The 23,569-nt window shown below is 46.7% G+C and overlaps 1 protein-coding gene across 4 annotated transcripts in view; it reads right to left on the bottom strand.

The window, feature by feature from the left end:
• Positions 1-23,569, bottom strand: part of KMT2B (lysine methyltransferase 2B) — a 1,990,704-nt gene that overhangs the window by 1,162,945 nt on the left and 804,190 nt on the right. For all 4 annotated transcript variants that reach the window (XM_069604859.1, XM_069604860.1, XM_069604861.1 and 1 more), the window contains 3 exons: positions 7,193-7,310; positions 6,862-6,975; positions 6,267-6,451 (listed from right to left, as the gene is read on the bottom strand). In XM_069604859.1, the coding sequence (XP_069460960.1) occupies positions 6,267-6,451; positions 6,862-6,975; positions 7,193-7,310 (417 nt within the window). The remainder of the gene's footprint in view (positions 1-6,266; positions 6,452-6,861; positions 6,976-7,192; positions 7,311-23,569) is intronic.

Below are 23,569 nucleotides of genomic sequence, written 5' to 3'. Positions count from 1 at the left end.
GCCAGGCTTATGTTAGGAGGGAGTAATGTGAGCTGTAGAACAGTACAATGAAATCAGTTCACACAGGTATCAAAGTAAACATTAACTTAACACCTTAAGTGCCTCGTTCTTGGGATTACCTCAAGGGTGCCAATGACGAGATAGCTTGTCCTTTTTGATACCTTGTTTTGAGCGATCCCTGCAAAACAGGGATCGCTCAAAACTGTAATCTAGCTGCCGGGCTATGTGAGGGGGAGGTCCCCCCTCACTGCCAGGGGGCTGGATTACCTTCAATTTCACGTCGGCGCGCATAATGCATGCCGGCGTGAAAGTAAATTCACAGCGGCAGCCATTTCGGGCTGCCGCGGTGAAGAGAGAAGGTGAGTGCCCTTCTCCCTCTATCTCCGGCTGTATTTCAAGCCGGAGATCGAGGCAGGTGTCGTTGGAAAGGGGAGTTTCTCCCCTTTCAAATGACACCATTTGTGTAAGCATTGCTGCTCACGGATCGGGCGCAGAGCGCTCAATCCATGGGCAGCAATGCCACTAGACACCAGGGATGTCTTGAGTACGGGGGAGGGGGGCTGCTTACCAGGTAAGCGGACCCCCCGTACCTCCCTCCCCCGAGGTCCCAAAGCATGGGGCCACATGTATAGAGACCCCTGGGGCAGATGGGTGACCATCTGCCCCCAGGGTTGGGGGCATATGAAAAAGAAAAATAATAAAAATAGAACACAATGGGAAGGGGGAGGAGGAGGGGGTTGGTGACCACCAGCCACCACTGATTTTTTTTTAGGACATGAAAGGGTGGTGGGCCTCTCCCTCCCACCCCAAGTAGAAAGTGGGGACCCCTTGTCACACTCCCTGGGGGGCAGATTTATCACCCCAGGGAGGAGTACATGAGGTGGCCCCCCATCCAATGGGGTGGGGGGGAGAGGGCCACCAGGAAAGTGTGGGCAGGCCCCTCAAACGATGGGGCCTGCAGGGTAGGGCCCCCCCTGGGGAAGATGGGAGCCCTAGGGAATGGGTGCAAAGAAAATAAAAATAAAAATGTCATGGCTGGTTCAGGTGGGGGGAGCGGGGTTGCCAAACTTTATGGAAAGTGGTTGTTCCCCCTCCACCCCCCCACCCAAAATGGACTTGGAGGTCATGTCATGCAGCCCTCCCTGGGGACAGTTATCTGGGGCATGTAACCCCAGGGAGGGCTGAATGAGATGCCCCCCCCTGCATTTGGTGTGGGGGGGGGGTAAGAGGGTCACCCCCAATTACATTAGAAAATTACCTGGCGGTTTAGGGTGCCCCTCATCCCCGCCCCCTAAAGTGCAGCCTGCCATTTTCAATTTTTTTCTTCGTTTACCAAACTTGCCTTGGCGCAGAGGGGCACACTGGTGTGCCAATCTGCCCTCAGGGTGCCCAATCCCTACTGCCCCATCCAATGGGGGACCTGTCTGACTTTTTGGGGTGGGCTTCTCCCCCCACCACAAATGGAGTGTGGGGGGGCACCTCATGCAGCCCTCCCTGGGGGGCAGATATCTGTAGTGAGTGGACAGAGGGAAATGTCTTTGAAATTGGCTGGAAATAAAGACAATTCTCAGACATTTCGCTCTGGCCACCCATCGAAACACACCGCCAACACCACATGGCCTACCTTCCCGCATCCCCACACGTGTCCCAATAAAAACTGTACCGCACATGTGTGGGTGCACCTACCGGGGCGTAAAAGGAAAAGGGTAACCCACTGGTAACCCCAAGCCTTTCGGCACAGCACATTTTGTTCATGTTAACCTACAGATTTGGGCCTAGGTTGTCGAAGCCAGCAAGGAAAACAGGAAACCCCATGCATTTCCAACAAGAGGACACCTATGGGAATCCACAGAGGTCTACCTTGCGCAAATTGCCCCAGTTTTTATTAGCCACAATCCCCGGCAAAGTGTGAAATTTGGTGGGGAAAAACACAATGTTCACTTTGTCTGGGGTTCTGGATAATAAATTCTGGGCCGCTTCGCGCAAGTCAGACCTCTGTGCATTCCCACGGGTGTCCTCTTTTGGGAAATGCATGAGGTTCCCCGTTTTCCTTGCTGGCTTCGACACCCTAGGCCCAAATCTGTAGGTTGCCCACATGAACAAAATGTGCTGTGCTGAAAGGCTCGAGGTTACCAGTAGATTACCCTTTTCTGCCCCGGTAGGTGCACCCACACATGAGGTACCGTTTTCGTTGGGACACCTGTGGGAACGCAGGTAGGTATGACATTTGTTGTGTTTGCATGGTTTTCATATTGTTTCGATCCATTTGCTGCTGCCCTTTGTCACACAACCCTTTCTTTTCCCAAATGTGACCTACATTTAGTTGCTGCTTTAGGCACCATACACTTTTGTAAACTGCACAAGTCACTTACCCTTGAAAAGTTCTTCCTGTGGTCTTTCAGAAAATGTATGCTTGCCCTTCCTCACCACATTGGTTTTCCTGATTTACACATGCCAAGTACGTCTGTTGAGGCCGTAAGCATAAACTCCTGCGTACCATGGCTCCGATTCTTGGCTTGTGGTATTGCTTGTTTTGTGAAACATTACAAAAATTGTGTGATTTCCTAACTGCAAGAGTCGGGGGAATGTAGCAGAGCATTGTTTTTCTCAGAAATTCATAGAAGCCATTGCCATACCAGGCCAACCATGCCCACCACATACCTTTTTTCAGTCATTTTCCCTTTTTTTCCCCCAAAATATGGAATTCCCCCCCCCCCCCATCTAGTTGTTGCCTGACCTGCGCAAATCACCCCTTCCTAAACTTGGAATTTTGTCTACTTTTCACAAATGTATGTCTTTCTGTCCTCCAATTCAGCTTTCCTATCCTTTTCTTCCATTCCAGCCACACATGTCCAATTGGCAAAAACTGCCAAAATCGCCTACCTCGCACAAAACGGTTGATAGCCACATCAAAATATTTTTTTTTCGTTTCCACTCAACCTGTTCTTGAAAGCCAGGAAACTGGGGAATTCAACACAGCAAACCATTTGTTCCTAGCTCTTACAAGGAAAAAACCACAGGCTTCTTTGTACATCATTTTATTGGAATTATTTGAAAAAACCCAACATTTTCGCCCTTTTTACTTATTTTCTCTCACCCTCCTACAGCAACCTAGAATTCCTGGGTGGCGTTACGACCGCCTACATGTAGGAAAAAAAAGGGGCCAAAATTATCAGAGATATCTCATGTAACAAAAAAATGACAAGGCATTAAATGGCGACATACCGAAATCACCAAAAAAGGCCTTGGCACTGGGGAGAAACCCCATGGCACTTAAAGGGTTAAAGTTATATTAAAATATACTTATTTATAGATACACAAGTCAAAAGCAAATATAAAATGCAGCAACTATCAACTTTTAATGTGAAATGGAATGAATTTATATAAGAAACAATAATGCAGGTGAGTAACTTTCTATGCTTTACATATCCAGCACACAGAGGCGTCAAGTAATGTCAGTATCAGCACTTATGTATTTCACCATTTGAAAAACCGATGGGAGAGAACGTTCCAAAATTAGGCAGAACACAACTAGCAACTGTAAATAACATGTACACTCTCCCAGAGGGATATACGCAGTCTGTTTCCTAGCAATAAATGTGTTCAACCCATCAATGAACTGGCACTCCCAAAGCTAATAGGATCAAGAAGATGGACCTTTGGGAAACTAGAACAGCTAAAGTCAAATGGACAGTTCCAGTTCTGATGAAGATCTTCAGAGGAAAAGTTAGTTAACCAGTCAGTGGTTCTTGAAGAAACACAGGAGCTCAAGGGAAGCCTACCTGATAGTGCGCAAGCTGAAAGGCCTGCACAGAGGAGTTGATGTCAACTCTCAATTAAAGAAAACAGCACTTCCCAAATCAGGAAGCACCGAAAATGGCACAAAGTAATTACAAACCAAGCCCTAAAGTACATTGAAAGTGAAGACAACATTGTAGCTGGCTTCCTTCTAGCTGCAATGTTGTAGACCTGGATTCCAGCTCCTTGGTAGTGGTGACTAAAGGGAGGGGGAGAGGGACCTCTGGTGGACCTCTAGGGCAGCACTTAGGAGAAAGACTTGGCAGCAATGGATTCCACTCACTTCAGCGCGTCTTAATGGTTTCGGTGTCTTTTTCTTAGCACCAAGAAGTAACGAATATCGCCGATTGGACTTGCTCCACTTACTCGGCCCCAAACTCTGATGAAGGGACATTTGGTGAAGAAGTCCCACCTCTGGAGGTACACACTGATGCCTGCAAAGATTCAGCTGGATTAGATCTTCCGAAGACTATGCACTCGATAAAGGTCCAGGTACCCAGGGTATTGGGATTCTGCAGCCCATGAAAGTCTCAGCAAGTCGGGGGATGGCCCAAAATGAAGGTCTTGAGGCAAGTTGGTCCCACCAGCCTAAAGAAAGAAGCCGTCCTTGGCGGGTCTTCCCTTCTATGTGAAAACGGGGTCAGCACCGCTGCAAGGCTTCACCAGGGCCTTCACGGTCCTGGGAGGTGCTGCTGGTGTCTCTGCTCGTCTTCTGCTTCGGATTCCTTGTTCCAGTGGTCGACTGTGGTCCCAAAATCCGCGCCTTTGATGCTGGATCCCAGTCATTCACACTCAGAGTTGTCCATCACCTGGAAGATGGCTGTCCTTCAGGACAGCCAGCCACTCTGTCAGAACTGGTTTCAGCCAGGCATACCTACAGACAAAGGACAGTAAAGTTTCGGGCTCCTCCCTCACTTCCTACCTTCCCAGACAGACTGGAGAATGGGCAGGCTTCAGGGCTGATACCTGCCAGATGCAAATGTCACAAAGGACTAAAATCTACTCTCAAGGATAGAAGAAAAGCCCAGACGGAACTGACAAACGGAAAATGGCAAAAGACGACAACAGGGGCCATTTTGAGAAAATGGTCACCCATGTGTACTGTACTGCAGCTGAGAGATCAGTCTGCTAGTAACCTGCATAAAAGTTAGTAAAGAGTAACCACTGCCAACAGCCATTTAAGTTAGTCCGTTGTAACAAAAAGTTACATAAGTGGTAGAAGGAGTTACAATGCAACCCACATAAGGTGGTGTGTGCTGGACCCACAAAAGAAAAGGTAAGAAAAAAGTTAACTTACTATTCTTAGGAACTGTAGTTCTCACAAGATAATATATTTAAACAAAGATAAGTCCACATGTTTTTTCAGTGACGCTGCACACAGGCTACTGGGTGTCCCAAAGCAAAAAGCAGATGCCTGTATTAAATATTTGGAGTTTACCAGGCTCAAAAAAACAGTACAATAAAAAATCTCAGTCAGAGAAAAAGCGAGTGGCAAAAAGTTACTCACTTATGAGTTAAAAAATCAAAAAAGTCAAGAGTCCAGCAAAAGTGCTGAGGTCTCAGGTTAAAGGGCATTAGCCCAGAAACTGAAAAATCTCCCAACACAGCTGAAGACAAAACTCCCACCGAGGTTGTTACCACCTTGAATCCTATAGGAAGACCTCAAACTACAAGCAAAAAAGAAATGGCAAAATAAAGCTCACCATTTTAGAAAAATGGTGGCCCTCTGTGCATTACCAATGCTGAATTAACAGCCTGAGAATAGAAATGACATTCATAAAGGTAAAACCACTGCCACCAGCCATTCAAGCAAACTTGCAATTGTAACAGAAATGTTACAGGTAAGTAATAATGGGGATACATTGTATCCCCAGGCACTCCACATAAGGTGGGGTGCTGGCTCACTATATAAAACGTAAAGGGGGATGAAAATCCCTCTTTACTACTTGGGAACTGTAGGAACTGTAGTTCACACAAGTACATGAAAGAGAAAGTACAGGGGAGCCCAAAGGGGCAACCCAGCCTAAGCCCAAAGGTTGCAGGAAACTAACTTCAACCATACACTATGGAGGGACATGAAAAGGTCACCCATATAAAGAGTAAAACACTAGGTGAGGGGGGGGGGAGATTCCTTCACACCTAGGGACAAGGTAAAATAGTTACCTAGTCAAAGCATAAAGTTCTGGGGTTGATACAGGTCATGAAGATTTATCATAGATATGAAAATCTTACTCAACACCGCCCTCAACACTTCCACTGGATCAGTGACATTGCAGTCTGCTATACGAGTTCAGGAAGCTCTGCGCACAGGGCCAGAAAATGATCAGGCAAAAGGATCCACTGCGCTCAGAAAGGGATGGAACTGGGCTCATAACATTAAAATCAGGTGCAGACATTGCTACCGAATTACCCAGATTAGCTGCTACGGAAGACCACTCTTACTTGGGGGAAGAAGGCATCCAACCTACCTTGCTACATTGCTGAATTGGTGTGGTAAGATCGGAAGCTAGGAGCTCATTGATGACTTGATTTAGTCCAGCCTGCAAGTCGGCGGCCATGATGTCCCTCCACTTTGCCTTCTTACTGCCAATGCAGGGTTTGCAGGTGTAGTCCACACTGTCTGGCAGATTGGACAGGATTTCATACTCTTCATCTATAAAGCAGGAAATACAAAACCGTTGAGACAAAGTGACACCAGGAGGGGAGTGTCACTCAGACGTTTAAGAGGGGTAAGCTGGAAGACATGATGGGGTAGAGGTGAAAGATGCAGGACTACGAGAAATTAACATCAAGAAAGACATCAAGGAAGACAGTATGAACTGGAGAAACAATAGCAGGATGTTGGAAAGCAGGTTACTGTTAGAGTGACGCATTATGTTTCAGATTACACGCCTGCATATAGGACTCAATGAAAAAGACGCTCCATTAGCCTTCACCCGATTCTGGTAGTGACAACAATAAAAGCTTTGTGTAAATGGGATGGAAGCGAGACAAAGCACTACTATTAAATGAAGGAGTAGAGCATGAGAGCAGAGAAAAGCCACATTATGTACACAAACTCACCAGTCAGTTCTTCACACTTCGAATGGACCCAATGTTGACATGTGACACAATGAATCATCTTACTCTCGTAGTCGTTTTCCTCATAGCAGTGTTTACAGATTGGGCAGTAGTTTCCTGGTAAGGTATGTACATGCCAATGGAAGATATAAATAAGAAAAACTGAAGTTGGTCTGATTTACTTGACAAAAACGACATGCCTTTAGCAACAATCTTGATACATTTGCCCCTTGCATACATTTCTGCCTCATTCAGCCAAAACTGAAAGTGCGCCTTTCAGAAAATTAGATAAGTTTGCCAAGTGAGAGCAAAAAATAAAAACATTGCTACCTACCTTTCTCAAATAACGAGGTGCAGTCAGGACACAAGGTAAAATCGCTTGACCATTCCGTCTCCCAATTCTTCGCCGGTGAAACACCGCAGCTCTTACAGCGAACACAAGTGGAACAGAACTGGCATAAATAAAAAGGGAAATAAATATACTCCTGAAAATTGAAGCAGTCCAGAAAACGCAATGGCATAATGTTCTTCCCATTAGCACCAACCAATTGCAGAATCTCACTTTTGGAATCGAGAGATACATTCAAAACAGGTTCCTCCTGAAGGGAATCCCTATTCCTTTATGAACTAGTGCCCACGTCCCAAATCTAGGCAAAAATCTGTCCTTGAGCTACAGTTGCTCACCTAAAATTGCAGTTGTCAGCCACTTAAGGGTACTTCTTAGGTAGCGGGTGTTAATTAGGATTTTGTAAAGTCCAACTGGTGTGGGACTTCACAATACCGATCCCTTAGTATTAGGCAGACCCCAACTCTTAATATAGGCTTGTACTACACATGTTGGTAGAGTGACTGAGCAGCCAGGCTTATCGTAGTAGAGGTAATGTGAGCTGTAGAGTAGCACAATTACATCAGTAAATACAAGGCACCAAGTAAACACACATTTAAAGTTATATTAAATTATTTATTTATATACACACACAAAGTAAATTAGGCATTCTTTAAAAAGCAGCAACTAATAGTTACATTCAATGGAAGATAGAATTCATTTAAACCATAACCAATAATGCAGGCGAGTAATTCTTTTCTATGCTAAACATGTTCCAGCATACAGAGTGACATCAATCAAGGTCAGTATTGGCACTTATTTGTGTTCACCATTACAAAATAGGTTTGAGGAGGGGAAAATGGTTAAAGTAGAACACACTTAACTGGTTCAATAGTTAGTTTCTCCTAGAGGGATGTAGGTAGTCTTTTATCCCAGAAATAATAGTGTCAACAAATAAAACCTTTAAGGGAACAAGCACTGCCAAAGCCAATCTGGTTCAGTACAGTAGCCTTTAGGAAACGAGGACAGCCAAAGTCAATGGGACAGTTCCAGTTCTGTAGCAGCTTTTCTTAGAAAATGTTAATCAAGCAGTCAGGAGCTCTTTGCAAAATCAAAGGAGCTCAAGGGGAGCTTACTTGATGGTGCACAAGCTGGAAGGCCTGCACAGGTGATTTGAGGTCAACTCTAAAGGGTTAAAATAGTGCTTGCCAAGCCAGGTAGCACTACAAATGGCAAGAATTAGTTACACCCCAAACCCCACAGTAGCTTAGAATTGAAGATGTTCCAGCTGGCTGCCTTTCTAATGCAGTAAGGCAGGCCCTTGTTCCTGGTCGTGGGTCGTGGTGATGAAAGGGAGGATATCTGGCAGGCATCGGCGGCAGCACTCTGGAGAGGGATGCGGCAGCTATGGATGCTACACGATTCAACAGCTCCTTGTGGTTCTGGCGCCTTTTCCTCAGTACACCGGCCCTGGACTCTGGACTAAGATTTCCTGCTTCTGGAGGTCCTTGAAGGTGCCCACAAAGTTTTTCGGATTAGTCATCTGGCAGCCGATGCACTCGATAATGGTCAGGGGAACCTGGGCATTGGGATTCTGCAGCCTAGGAAAGTCTCAGCAAGTCGGGGGATGAGGCAAAATGAAGCAGGTCTCGAGGCTAGTTGGTTCCCACCCGCCCAAGGGAGAAGTCGTCCTGCATGGATCTTCCCTGTCTAAAAGAAAACTCGGTCAGCACAGTTGCAAGGCTTCACCGGTGCTTCCACTGTCCTGCTTGGTGCTGGTGGCATCTCTGCTTGTCCTCTTCGTCAGATAGGATGGTCCAGTGGTCAACTGCCTGTAGTCCCAAAAGACTCGCCTTTTATGCAAAACACTGCATTCATTCACAGCCATAGGGCTGTCAATGACCTGGGGGCACGGGGTGCTGTCCTACAGGACAGCCAGCTGACCAGCCCAAACTGGTTTCAGTTAGGCACACAGAGACAAAGGACAGCGACCCTCCCCCACTTTCTGCCTTTCCTGACACATTGGAGCCTGGGCAGGCTTTGGGCTGAAGCCCGCCAAAGGCAAAGCACAGAAAGGACCCAGACCTAGTTTAAACAACAGAGTAAAAGCCTATAAGGAACTAACAAGAAATGGCAGAGACAGAAGATAGGGGCCATTTTGGAAAAATGGTCACCCCTGGGTACTGTACCGCAGCTGAGAAATCAGCCTGCTAGTATCTGCACAAAAAGATAGTGAAAAGTAACTACTGTCACCAGCCATTCAAGTTACATGGGAAGTGGGATAAGGATGTATTATGTATCCCCCCCCCGCACCCCATCCCATCCAGCACTCCACATAGGGCTTTGTGTGTGCTGGACCAACAAAATAAAAGGTAAGATGAAAGCCAGCTCGCAGTTCTTGGCAAATGTAGTTCACACAAGAAAATGTATTTAAACATTCAGAGAAATCCGGGGGCTTCTCAGTATCACTACACTGGGGGTGGTTTGTGTAGCTATGCAAAAAACAGATGCTTATAGAGTTTAGCAGACTCCATTAAACAGTTAAAAAATCCAAGCCAGAAAAAAAACACATGAGGGAGTAGCAAAGTACTGCTCACTCAGAAGGTAAAATAAATCAAAAATATCCCTGATTCTAGGAAAAGAGCGGAGGGTCTCCAAGGTTAAAGGGAATTAGCACAAAAACTGAAAATTCTCCCCAACAGCAGGCAAGGTAGTAAATAATGAAATTACATTCAATAAAGGAATATAGACCAAGATATAGGTTAAATATACCTTAGAAGGTAGCTGAGAATGTAAAATAGCAGGTCAAAGTATTAGGGAGGTTTTCCAATTATACTCTGGCGAGGGCTTAGAAATCAAAACTGTAGTTAGGCAGGGGTCGTCACTAAATTAATTAGTAAAGAGATTTCTCAACAGCTTTCTGGTGTGGGATTCGAAATCACTGATCCGAAGTGCAAGACGGGGTTCCAACCAAAATCACTATGGAAGAGCAATAGTAGAGCAGTCTTGGGTTCACTCTGGGGAAGGGAGAAAACTGGTGAATATATACAGTTATCAGGAAAGAACTTTGTTGGGGAGAATTCTCCGAAATGTGCCAATTCCTCTGTACCTTGGAGACCCCCAGCACTTTTGCTGGACTCTAGGACTTTCATTTTTAACCTGAGAGAGAGACTTTTTTCCCACTCTTGTGATTCGGTATTGCTTCTTTTGATTTTTGGAGTCTGACAAACTCCAAAGGCATATTTTTGCATTGTGTCACACAGCACCTTTACTGCAGTGACACAGGGAAGTCTTTCAGATTTCCCAATGTTTAAATACCTTACTCTTGGATTAACTACCGTTTCCAAGAGCAGTTAAGTGAAAATGACTTTACTGTACATTGTAACTTTCTAGACCCAGCACACACTATCTTACAATAGGGTGCTTGAGGGGTTACTTAGTAGCCCCTTTGTCTAGCTTCTCGTGCAACATTTCTTATGTTACCCTTTACACAATTAATGGCTGGTGGCAGTGGTTACTTTTTTCTTACTATGTCGTGTCTTTACAGCGGGCTATATTCGCAGCTGCAGTAGTAAAGCACCCCTGAGAGCCATTTTTGTCAAAATGGCCCGGTCTTTTTTCACCATTTCTTATGGTTTTGGTCCTTCGTGAGATTTACTCTGAGTGGCAAACCAGGTTAGGTCCCTTTATTTATTTTGTCTTTGGCGGGCTTCACGAGTGACTGGTGGGGACAGGAAGTGAGGGAGGTGCCCGAAAAATCCCTGTGCATAGTCTCATATGAGACCTGAATGCACTCTGATGGCTGGCTGGCTGTCCGGCAAGGAGAGCCACCCTGCTGGGTGATGGATAGCTCGGCTGGAATGAATGGGAGAAACCTGCATAAAAAGGAGAGGCTTTTTGGCTGGAAGGCAGAGTCGACCACTGGACGAAGGAATCCAAAGAAGAACTGGAAGACGACGCCTGCTGCAACTCCTGGACCGTTGGTTTGCCCGGTGAAGCCCTGCTGCTGTGCTGAAGCTCCAAGTTCGCCTCGACAAGGACGACTTCTCCCCTTCAGTTGGTGGGACCAATCAATTCCAAAGTGAGCCACCTGGACATTCTTCTCGGAGCTGGTTGAATTTCCACAGAGTTGCTGCTGGAAACCGTATAGACAGGGAGAGGAACACCAGTTTGTGTGAGTTGCTTTTAAGCTGGCCTAGAGCTCCAGGAAGATCCTCCGGACTTCCAGGAAGCAGGACTGACCAGGCCTGAGCCCACTCAACATAGTGCGTGAACCGGAAGCAAGGCAAGCCAATCTCGACTGCCAGGAACCGCAGTGTTGCTATTTGCGGTAGACGCGAGGAGCTGAAAAACGGACCAGCCACTGATTTGAAGATTGACAATTGCGAGCAGTGACCGTCCCATTGTAGTGCAGGAGTCCCCGGAAGAAGTCCTTGTCCCCACGACTGAGGCACAGGAACAGTGAGATCTGCAGAGCTGCACAGGAACAGTAGTCATCTGCTGCACTTTTTCTTCAATTCAAAAGGTACTATAACAAAGTCAGAGAACTTACCTCTTGCTGTAGAGTTGCTTGCATCTTCTACCACTCACAAGTCTAACGGCTTGCGGCCCTACATTTGATTCTTCTTTTCGTCAAAGACTTCTAAAACATTGTGCAAAGACTTTTCTACTCACCTACCAGAAGTGCTTCATCCTATATAAGACGTTTGCCCATTAACTTTGGCCTAACCTGTTCTACTGAATGACTCTGTTGGTGGGATCCAAAAGTATTTGCCTGCTTAAGAATATTTGTAGTCTCTTGTTCTAATAATCTTTTCCTGTTACAAACTTATACAAGTAATCTGAATGCAAACAGTGAGATATTAATGTCCCCAGCACTCTAGCTATTGAAGCTACCTGAGGGTGTAGGTTGTGTGTGGGCCATCCCAAAAGGGTCTTTACGGATTTAGAAACTAAGAGTGTACAGTATTGAAGTGTATTTGTGTTTTAACATTATATTGCCCCCTTCTGAAGAAGGCTTATTCTAACTGACTGATAAATTAATAGTTTATTAAAGAAACCTTGAGTGTAAGTTTATTTGAATACGGGTCACTGTGATTCTCCCAGTAACTGCATTACTGCTCACATTGACCCCTCTTGAGATGAGAATGGATGCTAAGCCACACTACCAACCTGTGTAGTTCAGACTTATACCAAAGGTTGGGTCCCTATTGCCAGGGTGCTAAGGTTGTTGTAGTGCACCCTAAGGGTACTACCCAAAATATTTACCTAACAAATTTCTTTTTGCGCTTTTCTCTCCATATATTTCTATTGGCCGGTTAGGGAGAGTTTTCAATTCTGTGCTAATTCCCTTCAACCTTTGAGACCCACAGCTCTTTTGCTGGACTTCACAATCTCATGTATTTTTCCTGACTAGGATTTTTGTGTTTTACTGTTTTAAGGAGTCTGACAAACTCCATAGGCATCTGCTTTTTGTATAGTGACACAAAACACCTTAGGTGCAGTGCCACTGAAAAGTCCATTGGAATTCTCTTAATGTTTAAATACATTTTCTTGGGTGAACTACCGTTCCCAAGAAGAGTAAGATGATCCCTGTCTTACTTTTCCCTTTGTGGGGCCAGCACAAAACATCCTATGTGGAGAGCTGGGGGGTTACTTAGTAATTCCCTATCCCACTTATGTAACATTTTTTATTGCACTGACCTACTTTAAATGGCTGGTGGCAGTGGTTTCATTTTTACTACCAGTGTGCATTTTTACAGCAGGCTGAACCCTCAGCTGCAGTACAGCACCCATGGGTGACCATTTTCACATAATGGCCTGATTCATATTTTTTTCACCATTTTGTGTTTGTTACTTTCTTCTGGGCTTTTACTTTGTTAGTTGATGCAGGTTTGGGTGTTTTGCCTTTGGAGGGCTTCAGCCCTAAAGCCTGCCCAGGAACAAGTGAGTCTGCAAAGGCAGGAAGAGTGGGAGGTTCCCGAAACTTCCCTGACCTTTGTCTCTAGGTGTGCCTGAGTGAAACGGTCAAGCGCCACAACAGCTGGCGTGTGTGGGATCGCTGGCGCTCTCGCCGCCATTGACTCGCCATAATATGTTTTCCCGTTCCGCTTCTGCGGTCTAGTGTACTCCACCATGGCCGCCGCCGCCGGGAGGTTTAACTTTCCACTCCTCCCGGTGGTCGGCGCGTTGCAACCCTGCGTCTACTTGTCTTTGGGTTTACATGCTGTGCTTTCTCTCCATGGAGCTCTGCTGAGGGCTCTCTTTCCCCTCTCTTCTCTGTTGTGCCCCATCACAGCTCTGTCCTCACCCGCTTGCCTCTGGTCCCGCCTCCCTCCCGCGGTTCCGCAGCACAGAACTTCCCTACCTTCGCTTCTCTCCGGCTTCCCGATCTTTCTCGGGATTCTCTCCCTTTGCCTCACGGCTGAGTTCTTTCTTCCCTTCTGGCCTATCCCTGAAGATTCCGGTGTCTCTTGCCCTTTTTCTGCTGCCCGTTGCGCCCTGCTGGGCGTGCTCTGCTTCCCCCCCCCGAGTTGTCTTTCGCTGGCAGACCTGCCCCAAGATTCCTATCCTGCTTACTGGATCTACAATACCACTAGTCACCCGGACATGGGAAGGATACTCTACGGATATTTCAAGAACTGTTAGCAAGGGAGTTTTTTAATGCCAGAACTGGCTTTTTCCCCTATTCGGCTATCCAAGGAGAGAGTTCACTGGCCTGCTTGCCATCCAAGCCACCATTGTGGTGTCCTTGTAAGGGAGAATTCTCAAAAATGTGCTAATCCCCTCCACCTTAGAGACCCCCAGCAACTTTGCTGGATTTTGAGGACTTGATTTTTTTTTTAACCTGGAGAGTGTGACCCTTTTTCCCTCTCTCTCATATTTGACTGATTTTTTAACACAGTTTCTCGTTTGTTTGTGAAGACTGACAAACTCCATAGGCATCATCTTTTACATTGGATCACACAGCACCTTCAGTGCAGTGGCACAGGGAAGTCTTTCAGATTTCCCAAAGGTTTAAATACCTTCTCTGGGATAAACTACTGTTTCCAAGAGCAGTAATTTATAGACCCAGCACACCTTATCTTACAATCGAGTGCTGGAGGGGTTACCTAGTATCTCCTTTATCTAGTTTCTCATGTAACATGTGGCAGTGGTTTAGTTTGAACTACTATGGTGTGCCGTTACCGCGGGCTGCGTTCGCATCTACAGTAAAGCACCCACGGGAGCCATCTTTGTCAAAATGGCGCCCGGTCTTTTTTCACCATTTCTTTGGGGAAAGGTCCTTCTTGAGATTTACTCTGCGCGCCAAACCAGGTTTGGTCTCTTTGTTCATTACGGCTTTGGTGGGGTTCACGAGTGAAACCCGCCTGTGGCTCCAGAGTGTCTAGGGTAGGCAGGAAGTGAGGGAGGTGCCCGAAACTCCCTGTGCTTAGTCTCCTAAGAGACTCAAATGCACTCTGTGATGATTGGCCGGCTGACTGTCCGGCAAGGACAGCCACCCTGCTGGGTGACTGACAGCTGGGCTGGAAAGAATGGGAGATAACTAAATAAAAGGTGAGTCTTTTGGCTTGAAGGCAGAGTCGACCACTGGACGAAGGAACCGAAGAACAACTTGAAGAGGATGCCTGCTGCAACTCCTGGACGGTTGGTTTGCCCAGGGAAGCCCTGCTGCAGTGCTGAAACGCCAAGTTGGCATCGACAGAGAAGCCCCTGCATGGACGACTTCTCCCCTTGAGTTGGTGAGACCAATCAACTCCAAAGTAAGCCACCTGGACATCCATCTTGGAGCTGGTTGAATTGCCACAAAGTTGCTGCTGGAAACCGTATAGCCAAGGAGAGGAACACCAGATTGTGTGTGTTGCTGTCATGCCTGCGCCATGGGCGCATCCATTTACGCTCAATTTGGACTATATGTTTATCATTTATTTACAACAGACTCTTGGATCCATCTATATTTACTTTGGGAACTTTATTTCCCATTTGCAAGACTTTGGTGCTTTATTATTATTTCCAACAAACTACGCATACCATAATGCACCTGGCTACAAGCATCGATTCCTGGCTGTTCCTATTGGTTATCAAAGGAACTACACCCCCCAGAAGCCCTAGGGACTTGCCCTGCTTCCACCAGCCCAGGAACAAAAAGGGAGGTGGCCGATTGCCTGCAGGTGTGCTTCGCCAGGTGCAACCAATTAGCCTGCCCCTGTGCTGGGCTAGGCAGTATAAAGGCTGCTGCCTGCAGTGGCTCAGCCTCTTGCATCTGAGAGTCCTTCCTCCACCTTTTGCGTCTTCCTACGTATCTTGTATGCTGTTTACCTTCACTCCTGCTGGGACCCTGCCTTGTTGCTTGCTCCACCCTGCTGCCTCCAGCCATAGCCTTCCAGGCTCCCTGCCTCACAGCCCTGCTCCTCTGGGCTCTCCACACTGCAGCTGATCACGCTCTGCTGCCTTCCAGCCTCCGCCCTTTCCCTGCCGGGCTCTCCACATTGCAGCCGATCACGCTCTGCTGCCTTCCAACCTCCGCCCTTGCCCTGCCGGGCTCTCCACATTGCAGCCGATCACGCTCTGCTGCCTTCCAGCCTCCGCCCTTGCCCTGCCGGGCTCTCCACATTGCAGCCGATCACGCTCTGCTGCCTTCCAGCCTCCGCCCTTGCCCTGCCGGGCTCTCCACATTGCAGCCGATCACGCTCTGCTGCCTTCCAGCCTCCGCCCTTGCCCTGCCGGGCTCTCCACATTGCAGCTGATCACGCTCTGCTGCCTTCCAGCGTCCGCCCTTGCCCTGCCGGGCCCTCTACATTGCAGCTGATCACGCTCTGCTGCTTCCCAGCCTCAGCCCTTGTCCTCTGGGCCCCCTGCTCTGCAGCCTGCCTCACTCCGGCTGCCTTAGCCCTTGTCCTCTGGGGCTCCCTGCTCTGCAGCCTACCTCACTAGCTACCTACAGCCCTTGTCCTCTGGGCCTTCCTACTTTGCAGCTTATCACGCTCCGCTGCCTACTACCTACCTTTTCCGCTGGGTTCTCTGCCTAGCAGCCCACTACAGTCCTCTGCTACCTTCTACGTTCAGCGGCCCTGTCCCTCAGGGTTCACTCCTTACTGCCCGGCCCTTACGGGATCCTTGCCGTGCAGTCTGCTTTACTCTGCTGGCCTAAGCCCTTTTCCTCTGGGCGTTCTACCTTACAGTCCTACTCCTATGGGCTTACTCATTGGTTTCCTGCTCCTCTGAGCTCTCAACCTTGTTCCTTACTGTCCTCCGTTATCCTATCCTGTTACACGACTTTCCTTTCATTTCCTTCTGCTAGTTTGCTATCACCTCCTTTCCTGGATTTGTCTGTAGTATCTTCTCTTGTACTGTTTGTAGACCCTTTTGTACAGAGCTTGTGTGTTGGTTCCCATCAGTCAACCTCTGCCCCCCCTTCCCTTGTCCTGTTTCTACATTAGACACCCAGAGCTGCTGTTCCAAGTCATGAGCAAACAGCGTGGGCCTCTGTTATAGCAAACTGTGCAGAAGGCTAGAGTATTTCCAAGGTTCGTGGAATATTCTTTTCCTATATCTGCATACACCCCAAGAGGGTATTCATTCTGTATCTTTTCTCTTGCTACTCTTGCTTACTCTTCGTTCTCTTTCCTTTCCGCTGTGTGTGTTCTTATCTGTCCACTTTATTTGGCACAACCACCCAAACCCTTTCTGGGTGTCCTGTGCCACTCATAATAGAGTGCCACCCCTGACAGTTGCTTTTAAGCTGGCCTAGATGTTTTGGAAGATCCTCCAGACTCCCAGGAAGCAGGACTGACTTGAGCCTGAGCCCCCTGAACAGAGTGCGGGACGCCAGAAACAAGGAAAGTCCATCTCGACAGCCAGGAACCACTGTGTTGCTATTTGCAGAAGACACGAGGAGATGAAACACTGAACAGCCACTGAAATTGAAGTTTGCCGGCTGCGAGTTTTGACCATCTCAGTGCATTGCAGGAGTCCCCCGACGTCCTCCCTCTTGTCCCCACGACTGAGGCCCAGGAACAGTGAGACCTGCAGAGCTGCACAGGAACAGAAGTAATCTGCTGCATCTTTTCTTCATCTTTAAAGGTACTGTAAAAAGTCTGAGAGAACTTAACTCTTACTGTAGAGTGCTTGCCACTTCTGCAACTCACAGGTTTTATCGGCTTGTGGCCCTACATTTGATTCTTCTTTTCATCAAAGACTCCTCAGAACTTGTGCAAAGACTTTTCTATTTACTTACCAGAAGTGCTTAATCCTATACAAGAATTTTGCTCATTGACTTTGGCTTAGCCTATTGAACTGAATGACTTCTAGGAAAATCTAAAAGTACTTGCCTGCTTAAGAATATTTGTGGTCTCTTGTTTTAATAACCTTTGCCTTTTACCAACTTTTAAGAGTATTCTAAAAGCCAACAGTAAGATATTAATGTCCTCAGCACCCTAGTTATTGAAGTACCCTGTGGGTGTAGGTTGTGTTTGTGGGCCATCCCAAAAGGGTCTTGACTGATTTAGAAACTCAGAGTGTACAATATTGAAGTGTATTTTTGTGTTACTATTCTATTGCTCCCTTCTGAAGAAGGCTTTATAAACGACTGATAAATAATTGTTTATGCAAGAAACCTTGTGTGTAAGAGTTTATTTGAATACCTGTAACTGTGAATCTGTGTAACTCCACTACAGTTTGAGAGTCTAGGAATTGCAGACTTTCCCAGATGAGCACAAAATTCATATTGATTATTAGAATATCATTAAGTGGAAGATGTTCTCTACATTAAATTAATCTATTGTATATTTAGCCTTTAAAAAGGTTTTTTGTCACAAAGACTAATACAAGTCATTATGTATGTATTGTATTTTTCTACATTTGTGTTTTTTATCAATTGAATCTTAATAAAATTGTGAATTTACATTTGAGATAATGTTGTGGCCTAACTGCTGATAGGTTCTATCTACCTCTCCTAATTATTTGTGTACTCGACTACAGCTCACATTTACCCCTCTTGAGAGAAGCCTGGCTGCTCAACATGCTACCAAACTCTTTAGTAAACGCTTATACCAAAGGTTCGGTTACCTATACCTGTAGTCGGAGTTGTGTGTAGTGGTCCCAAAGGGTACTGCATACAAACTTTCCCTAACAGTCCTCTCGAGGTAGGTATTACCTTCCAAAAAAAACAAGGATTATAGATTCCGAGGAAGGAAGAAGATTCCACAATTACACTCCAGCAGTTCAGGAGAGGGGGAGTGCACTGACTCGGACAGCAAAACTCACACGTTTGCCAGAAACCAGTCCCGATTGGCTGCATAGGCTGTGAATTTGCATTAAAAGCGAGGTTTTTGGGACTAGAGGCAGAGTCGACCACTGGAGAGGAACACCTGAAGAGGTGACCAGATGCCAGCAGCATCCTCGTGGACCGCGAAGTGCCTGGTGAAGCCCTACAGCTGTGCTGATGCCGATTCCATATCAACGGGGAAGACCCGTATGGGACGACATCCTCCCTTGGGCTGGTGGGACCAACTAGCCTCAAGACAAGCTTCCATTTGGCGCAACCCCGACTTGTTGTGCCTCACCAGAGCTGCAGAAGCTCAATGCCAGTGGTCCTGTGACCACTGAAGAGTGAATCGTGTAAGAATTTATTTGAATACCTATAACTGTGAATCTTTGTGTAACTCCACTACAGCTCACATTGTCCCCTCTTGAAATAAGCCTGGCTGCTCAAGACGCTACAAAACTGTGTAGTACAAGCTTATACCAAAGGTTGGGTTGCCTATACCTGTAGTGAGAGTTGTGTGTAGTGGTCCCAGAGGGTACTGCATACAAACTTTGCCTAACATACTGCAGGTAAGGGTTCAGCCTGCGTTAGAAAAGCACAATGGTAGGAAAAATTCTACCACTGCCACCAGCCATTTAAAGTAGTGAGGGTAACAAACATGTTAAATGAGAGAGTAGGATAAGGGGGTGTTAGGCAGAAACCTGTGCAGTTCCCTTAGGGACCACTGCAAAAGATTTAGGACTACAGGTGGTTGGCAGTAAACCCAATTGGTAGCAGTCTGTACCACCCAGATTTACCTGGTAGCTGTGGCTGAGCAGTCAGACTTCTCTCAAGATGAGTTAGGCAGTATATAGAGTATACACAATAGGTACAGAGATACAGTAGCACAAGCAAACACTGACCATAGCTTTGGTGTAAAAGTATATAATTATTTAAAGACACACTTGTAAATTACACTAGCACAAAAAGAAGTAAATTCAACACAGTCACTATTACATATATACAACCCTGATTACTTATTAGACAAGTCTTAATGAGAAACACCACTTATTTTCAGACAGAGGTGAGCGCTTAACGTAAGATGGCACTCTAATACGTTATTCAAAAAGGGAGGGAAAAAGGCAGTTATGAAAGCACACAAATCTCAATACTTTTCAAAGAACCACAGTGAGGCAGGCTAGGCAAAGTCTACTGGAGAGCAAGGAAGTTCAAATGCCAGGCCCACTCTTAGAGAGAGCAAGCGAAATGTGTCCAGGATCACACAGTGGGGTTATGCCCAAAGAGTCTTTGTAAATAGTTCACAAAAGCTTGAGATTAAGTCAGGAAAAGTTAGTTAACAGGCCCCGGGCTAACCCAGGTTAGAAAGTCGAGGATTTACTGTCACCCCGAACGATCTGTCGCAAGGGTAGCCAGGCGGGACACAGTACCTGAAAGTGGGAAGAACGCTCCAGCGGGGGCAGTTGTTCCTGGCAGCGGGTGCAAGTCGGTGTTTCGTCCAGAGGAAGAGGCGGTCTCGATGTGGAGGAAAGCTGAAGGTCGTTGCACTGCCAGGGAAGAAACCGGGCGCAGAGTTTCCCGGTTACAAGGTACCACCCTTTTCTTCTCAGTAGTGGTAAACCGTGGTATTCCGGTTGCTGGGGTGCTTGGCACAGGCAAGGCGGCCACGAGATGGTCCAGGAAGGCGAAAAGACGGGCAAACTGGTTATCCCCACCAGTCAAAGGAAGAAGACTCTCCGGGCTGGAGATCTCCTCTGTCGTCGGGAAAAGTGTTGAGACGATTCAGCAGGGCTCCACCGGTGGTGTCGTCGTTGCAGGTCGGCTCGGCTTCTCCCTCCTCGGATTCCTTAGGTCCTGTGGCAACTTCTGAAGTTCCAGTCCCCAAAGCCCTGCTTTTATGCAGAAAACCCCCATTCATTCAGCCTAGCTGTCACTCAAACATGCTAAGTGGTGAGCCGGGCGGCTCACCACTTGGGCCAATCACACAAGAGTGTGACTTGAGTTGCCGAGGCAACTCAGACCAGGGTGCCTAAACCCCCCTCCCACACCCCCTCTGGTACCCAGACAGAGTGGCACCACTTTTGGAGGCTTCTGTGGAGAAGCCCGCCAAAAAGTGGAACAAAGGGCTCGACTTGGGTTGGAGTCCCAGAAGCGAACACAAACACCATTTTGGAACCAAGTTTCGGCAAAAAATAGCAACTGGTGAATTTATATTAATTTAATAAACCGGCGGTATGTTAGAGGCTATTTTAAAAAGTGGTAGCCTCGAACAATTGGAAAATCCCATAGGGATATATTTGCGGTCGAATATAAAAGGAGTATCCACTGCCACCAGCCAAAACTCGGTCGGGGGGACTGGACAGTGCCCCCTCGAACAACAGACCCCGGGCAATCGAATTGCCCCGACCAGTACGTCCACAATATGATGGTTTGTACTGGTTCTGTTCACAATTTGAGACTAGTAAAGCCAATGGTGACTTTACATGCCCTGGGAGACAGTAGTCAGTCCCAGGGTATGGAGTCTACGTTTGGGGGTCGCTACGACACCCCTGGGTTGCAGTACGGAGGGTGCTGTGTAACCCACATACCAAACACACATGAGGACCTATGGGACAAAGGACCCCATAGCCCATAAACATACAAAGTCAAAGGAACACCTCAAATCATGTCTAAGAGTGGGAGGAAGAGAGTCTCACTCTTAGCAGGAGAAAAAAATAAACCCCAAAAATCCAGCAAAGCTGCTGGGGGACTCACTAGGTTTGGGAAATTAGCCTTTACAGAGAATTCTCCCTAACAGGGGCTTCAAGGTAACCCCCCAGCACTCCACATAACATGGTGTGTGCTGGACCTAGAAAGAGAAAAGGTAAGTAAAGTCAATTTCACTTTACTATTCTTGGGAACTGTAGTTTACACGAGAAAAGGTAGTTTAAACCGGTGGGCAGTCATAATGTCGACAGTCAAAATGTCGACAGTCAAAATTTCGAAAAATAAATGTCGAAAAAAATAATGTCGACAAACAATAATGTCGACATTTTTTCGATATTTTTTCGATATTTTGTATTTATTGTATGAATAAATAAATATATAATTAGAATGTGTTGAGTATGAGGGGTGAGAGGGTGGTTGGGGTGGTGGCAGGGGGGTGTTGGGTGAGGGGGGGGTTGGGGGGTACCCCCCCAATAGTAAATTATACTCTTTTTGGTTATTTATTGAAAAAATAAATAAATATATAATTAGGATGTGTTGAGTATGAGGGGTGGGAGGGTGGTGGTGGGGGGTGGCAGGGGGGTGTTGGGTGTGGTTGATAGTTCTAAGTGACTTTTTTGTCGACATTTTTTTTTCTAAAAAATGACTTTTTACATTATAAGTATAGGATGTCGACATTATTGTTTTCGAATTTTTTTTCTCGACATTTTTGTTTGTCGACATTTTTGTTTCGAAATTATGACTATAAACCGTTTAAACCTATAAGAAATCTAAAAGGATGTCTCACTTCACTGAAGGTGCAGTGTGTCACCATACTAAAAAGGTTTTTGCCTATGGAGTTTGTCAGACTCCAAAAACGGTGAAAACACAAAGGGCTTCACCAGGCACTTCGCGGTCCAGGAGGGTGCGGCTTGCATCTCGTCACCTCTTCTTCTTCAGATGTTCCTCTCCAGTGGTCGACTCTGCCTCTAGTCCCAAAAACCTCACTTTTAATGTAATTTGCCATTCATTCACAGCCTATGCAGCCAATTGGTACTGGTTTCTGGCAAAAGTGTGAGTTTCGCTGTCCGAGTCAGTGCACTCCCCCTCTCCTGAAATGCTGGAGTGTAATTGTGGAATCTTCTTCCTTGCTCGGATTCTAGAATCCTTTTTTTTGTGAAGGTAGGACCTACTTCGAGAGGACTGTAAGCAGTCAGTTATAAAGCCTTCTTCAGAAGGAAGCAATAGAATAGTAACACAAATACACTTCAATACTGTACACAGTTTCTAAATCAGTAAATACCCTTTTGGGATGGCCCACAGGCAACCTACACCCACAGGTGACTTCAATAACTAGGGTGCTGGGGACATTAATATCTTAGTGTTGGCATTTAGAATACTCTTAAAAGTTGGTAAAAGGCAAAGGTTATTAGAACAGAGACCACAAATATTCTTAAGCAGGCAAATACTTTTAGATTTTCTAAAAGCCATTCAGCTCAATAAATTGCATTGTGAAACCTAGGCCTTTCTCCCTCTATTCAGGATTCTCAAACTTAGGTGTGTTTTATCTTCCCCTGTCAAAAAAAGTGCATTTTGATTGTACTTAATCCTGAGTGCCATCGTCTTGTCCTATTGCTCAACCTCCTTGCCTCCCCCCGTCTCATCTGCCTGTACCCTGCCATGGGTCCTTCCCTAGTGTTGCCCCTCCCTCCCCTCTCCCTTCCACATCTCTCCTCCCCCCCTACTCCATGGTGCTCTCTGTGTTTCCTATCTTCTCCCACTGCTTCTCTATTGACTATCCTGCCATCCTCACTAAATCTGGTAGGAAGAAGTTTAAAAAGGGCATCCTGGTCTCCAAACCAGGCCTCCCTATCACTGACACCTATACCAGTGCCACCTCCAAGGAAGCTCACCGACATCCTCCGCCGTTCCCTCGCCAGACCTATGGACGCTACATATGGTCTCTGTGCTCTCTCCTCCTTCCATTAATGGCGGCACCCAGTAAGATGCCCTCCTGGCCTCCTTCCATTCCTCATAGGGTCATCATTAATGTTTTCAAATGGGACCGTCCTGGTCCAAGGCCCTCAGGCCAACCTTCACCTCTTTGATAGACTTCCTGCGCCTCATCAATTTCCTTTCTTCTCCTGCAGTCCCCTCTCTCCCCTCCATGGCTTCCTCGCATCCCCATGCTGCCTCCTCCTTGGCTACCTTGCCCTCGCATTCCCTCTCTGCCCCCCCCCTCGGCTACTTCTACACCTCCGCAGGGCATCCCTCTGGTCTTTACCCCTCCCCGGAAGTCCTTCAAGGACAGCAACCTTCTCCACATGGCCACACTTAACTCTCGCTCAGCTGTCAAACACTCCTCTGACATCTGCCGCCTTCTGGAAGAACTTGACCTCGATCTAACCGAGACAAGGTTCACGGTCAGCTTTGTCACA

This window comes from Ambystoma mexicanum, chromosome 1p (assembly GCF_040938575.1).
Source record: "Ambystoma mexicanum isolate Mex_15411 chromosome 1p, UKY_AmexF1_1, whole genome shotgun sequence".
NCBI lineage: Eukaryota > Metazoa > Chordata > Amphibia > Caudata > Ambystomatidae > Ambystoma > Ambystoma mexicanum.
The sequence above is the reverse complement of the archived record's forward strand: the minus strand, read 5'-3'. Positions and strand labels throughout refer to the sequence as shown.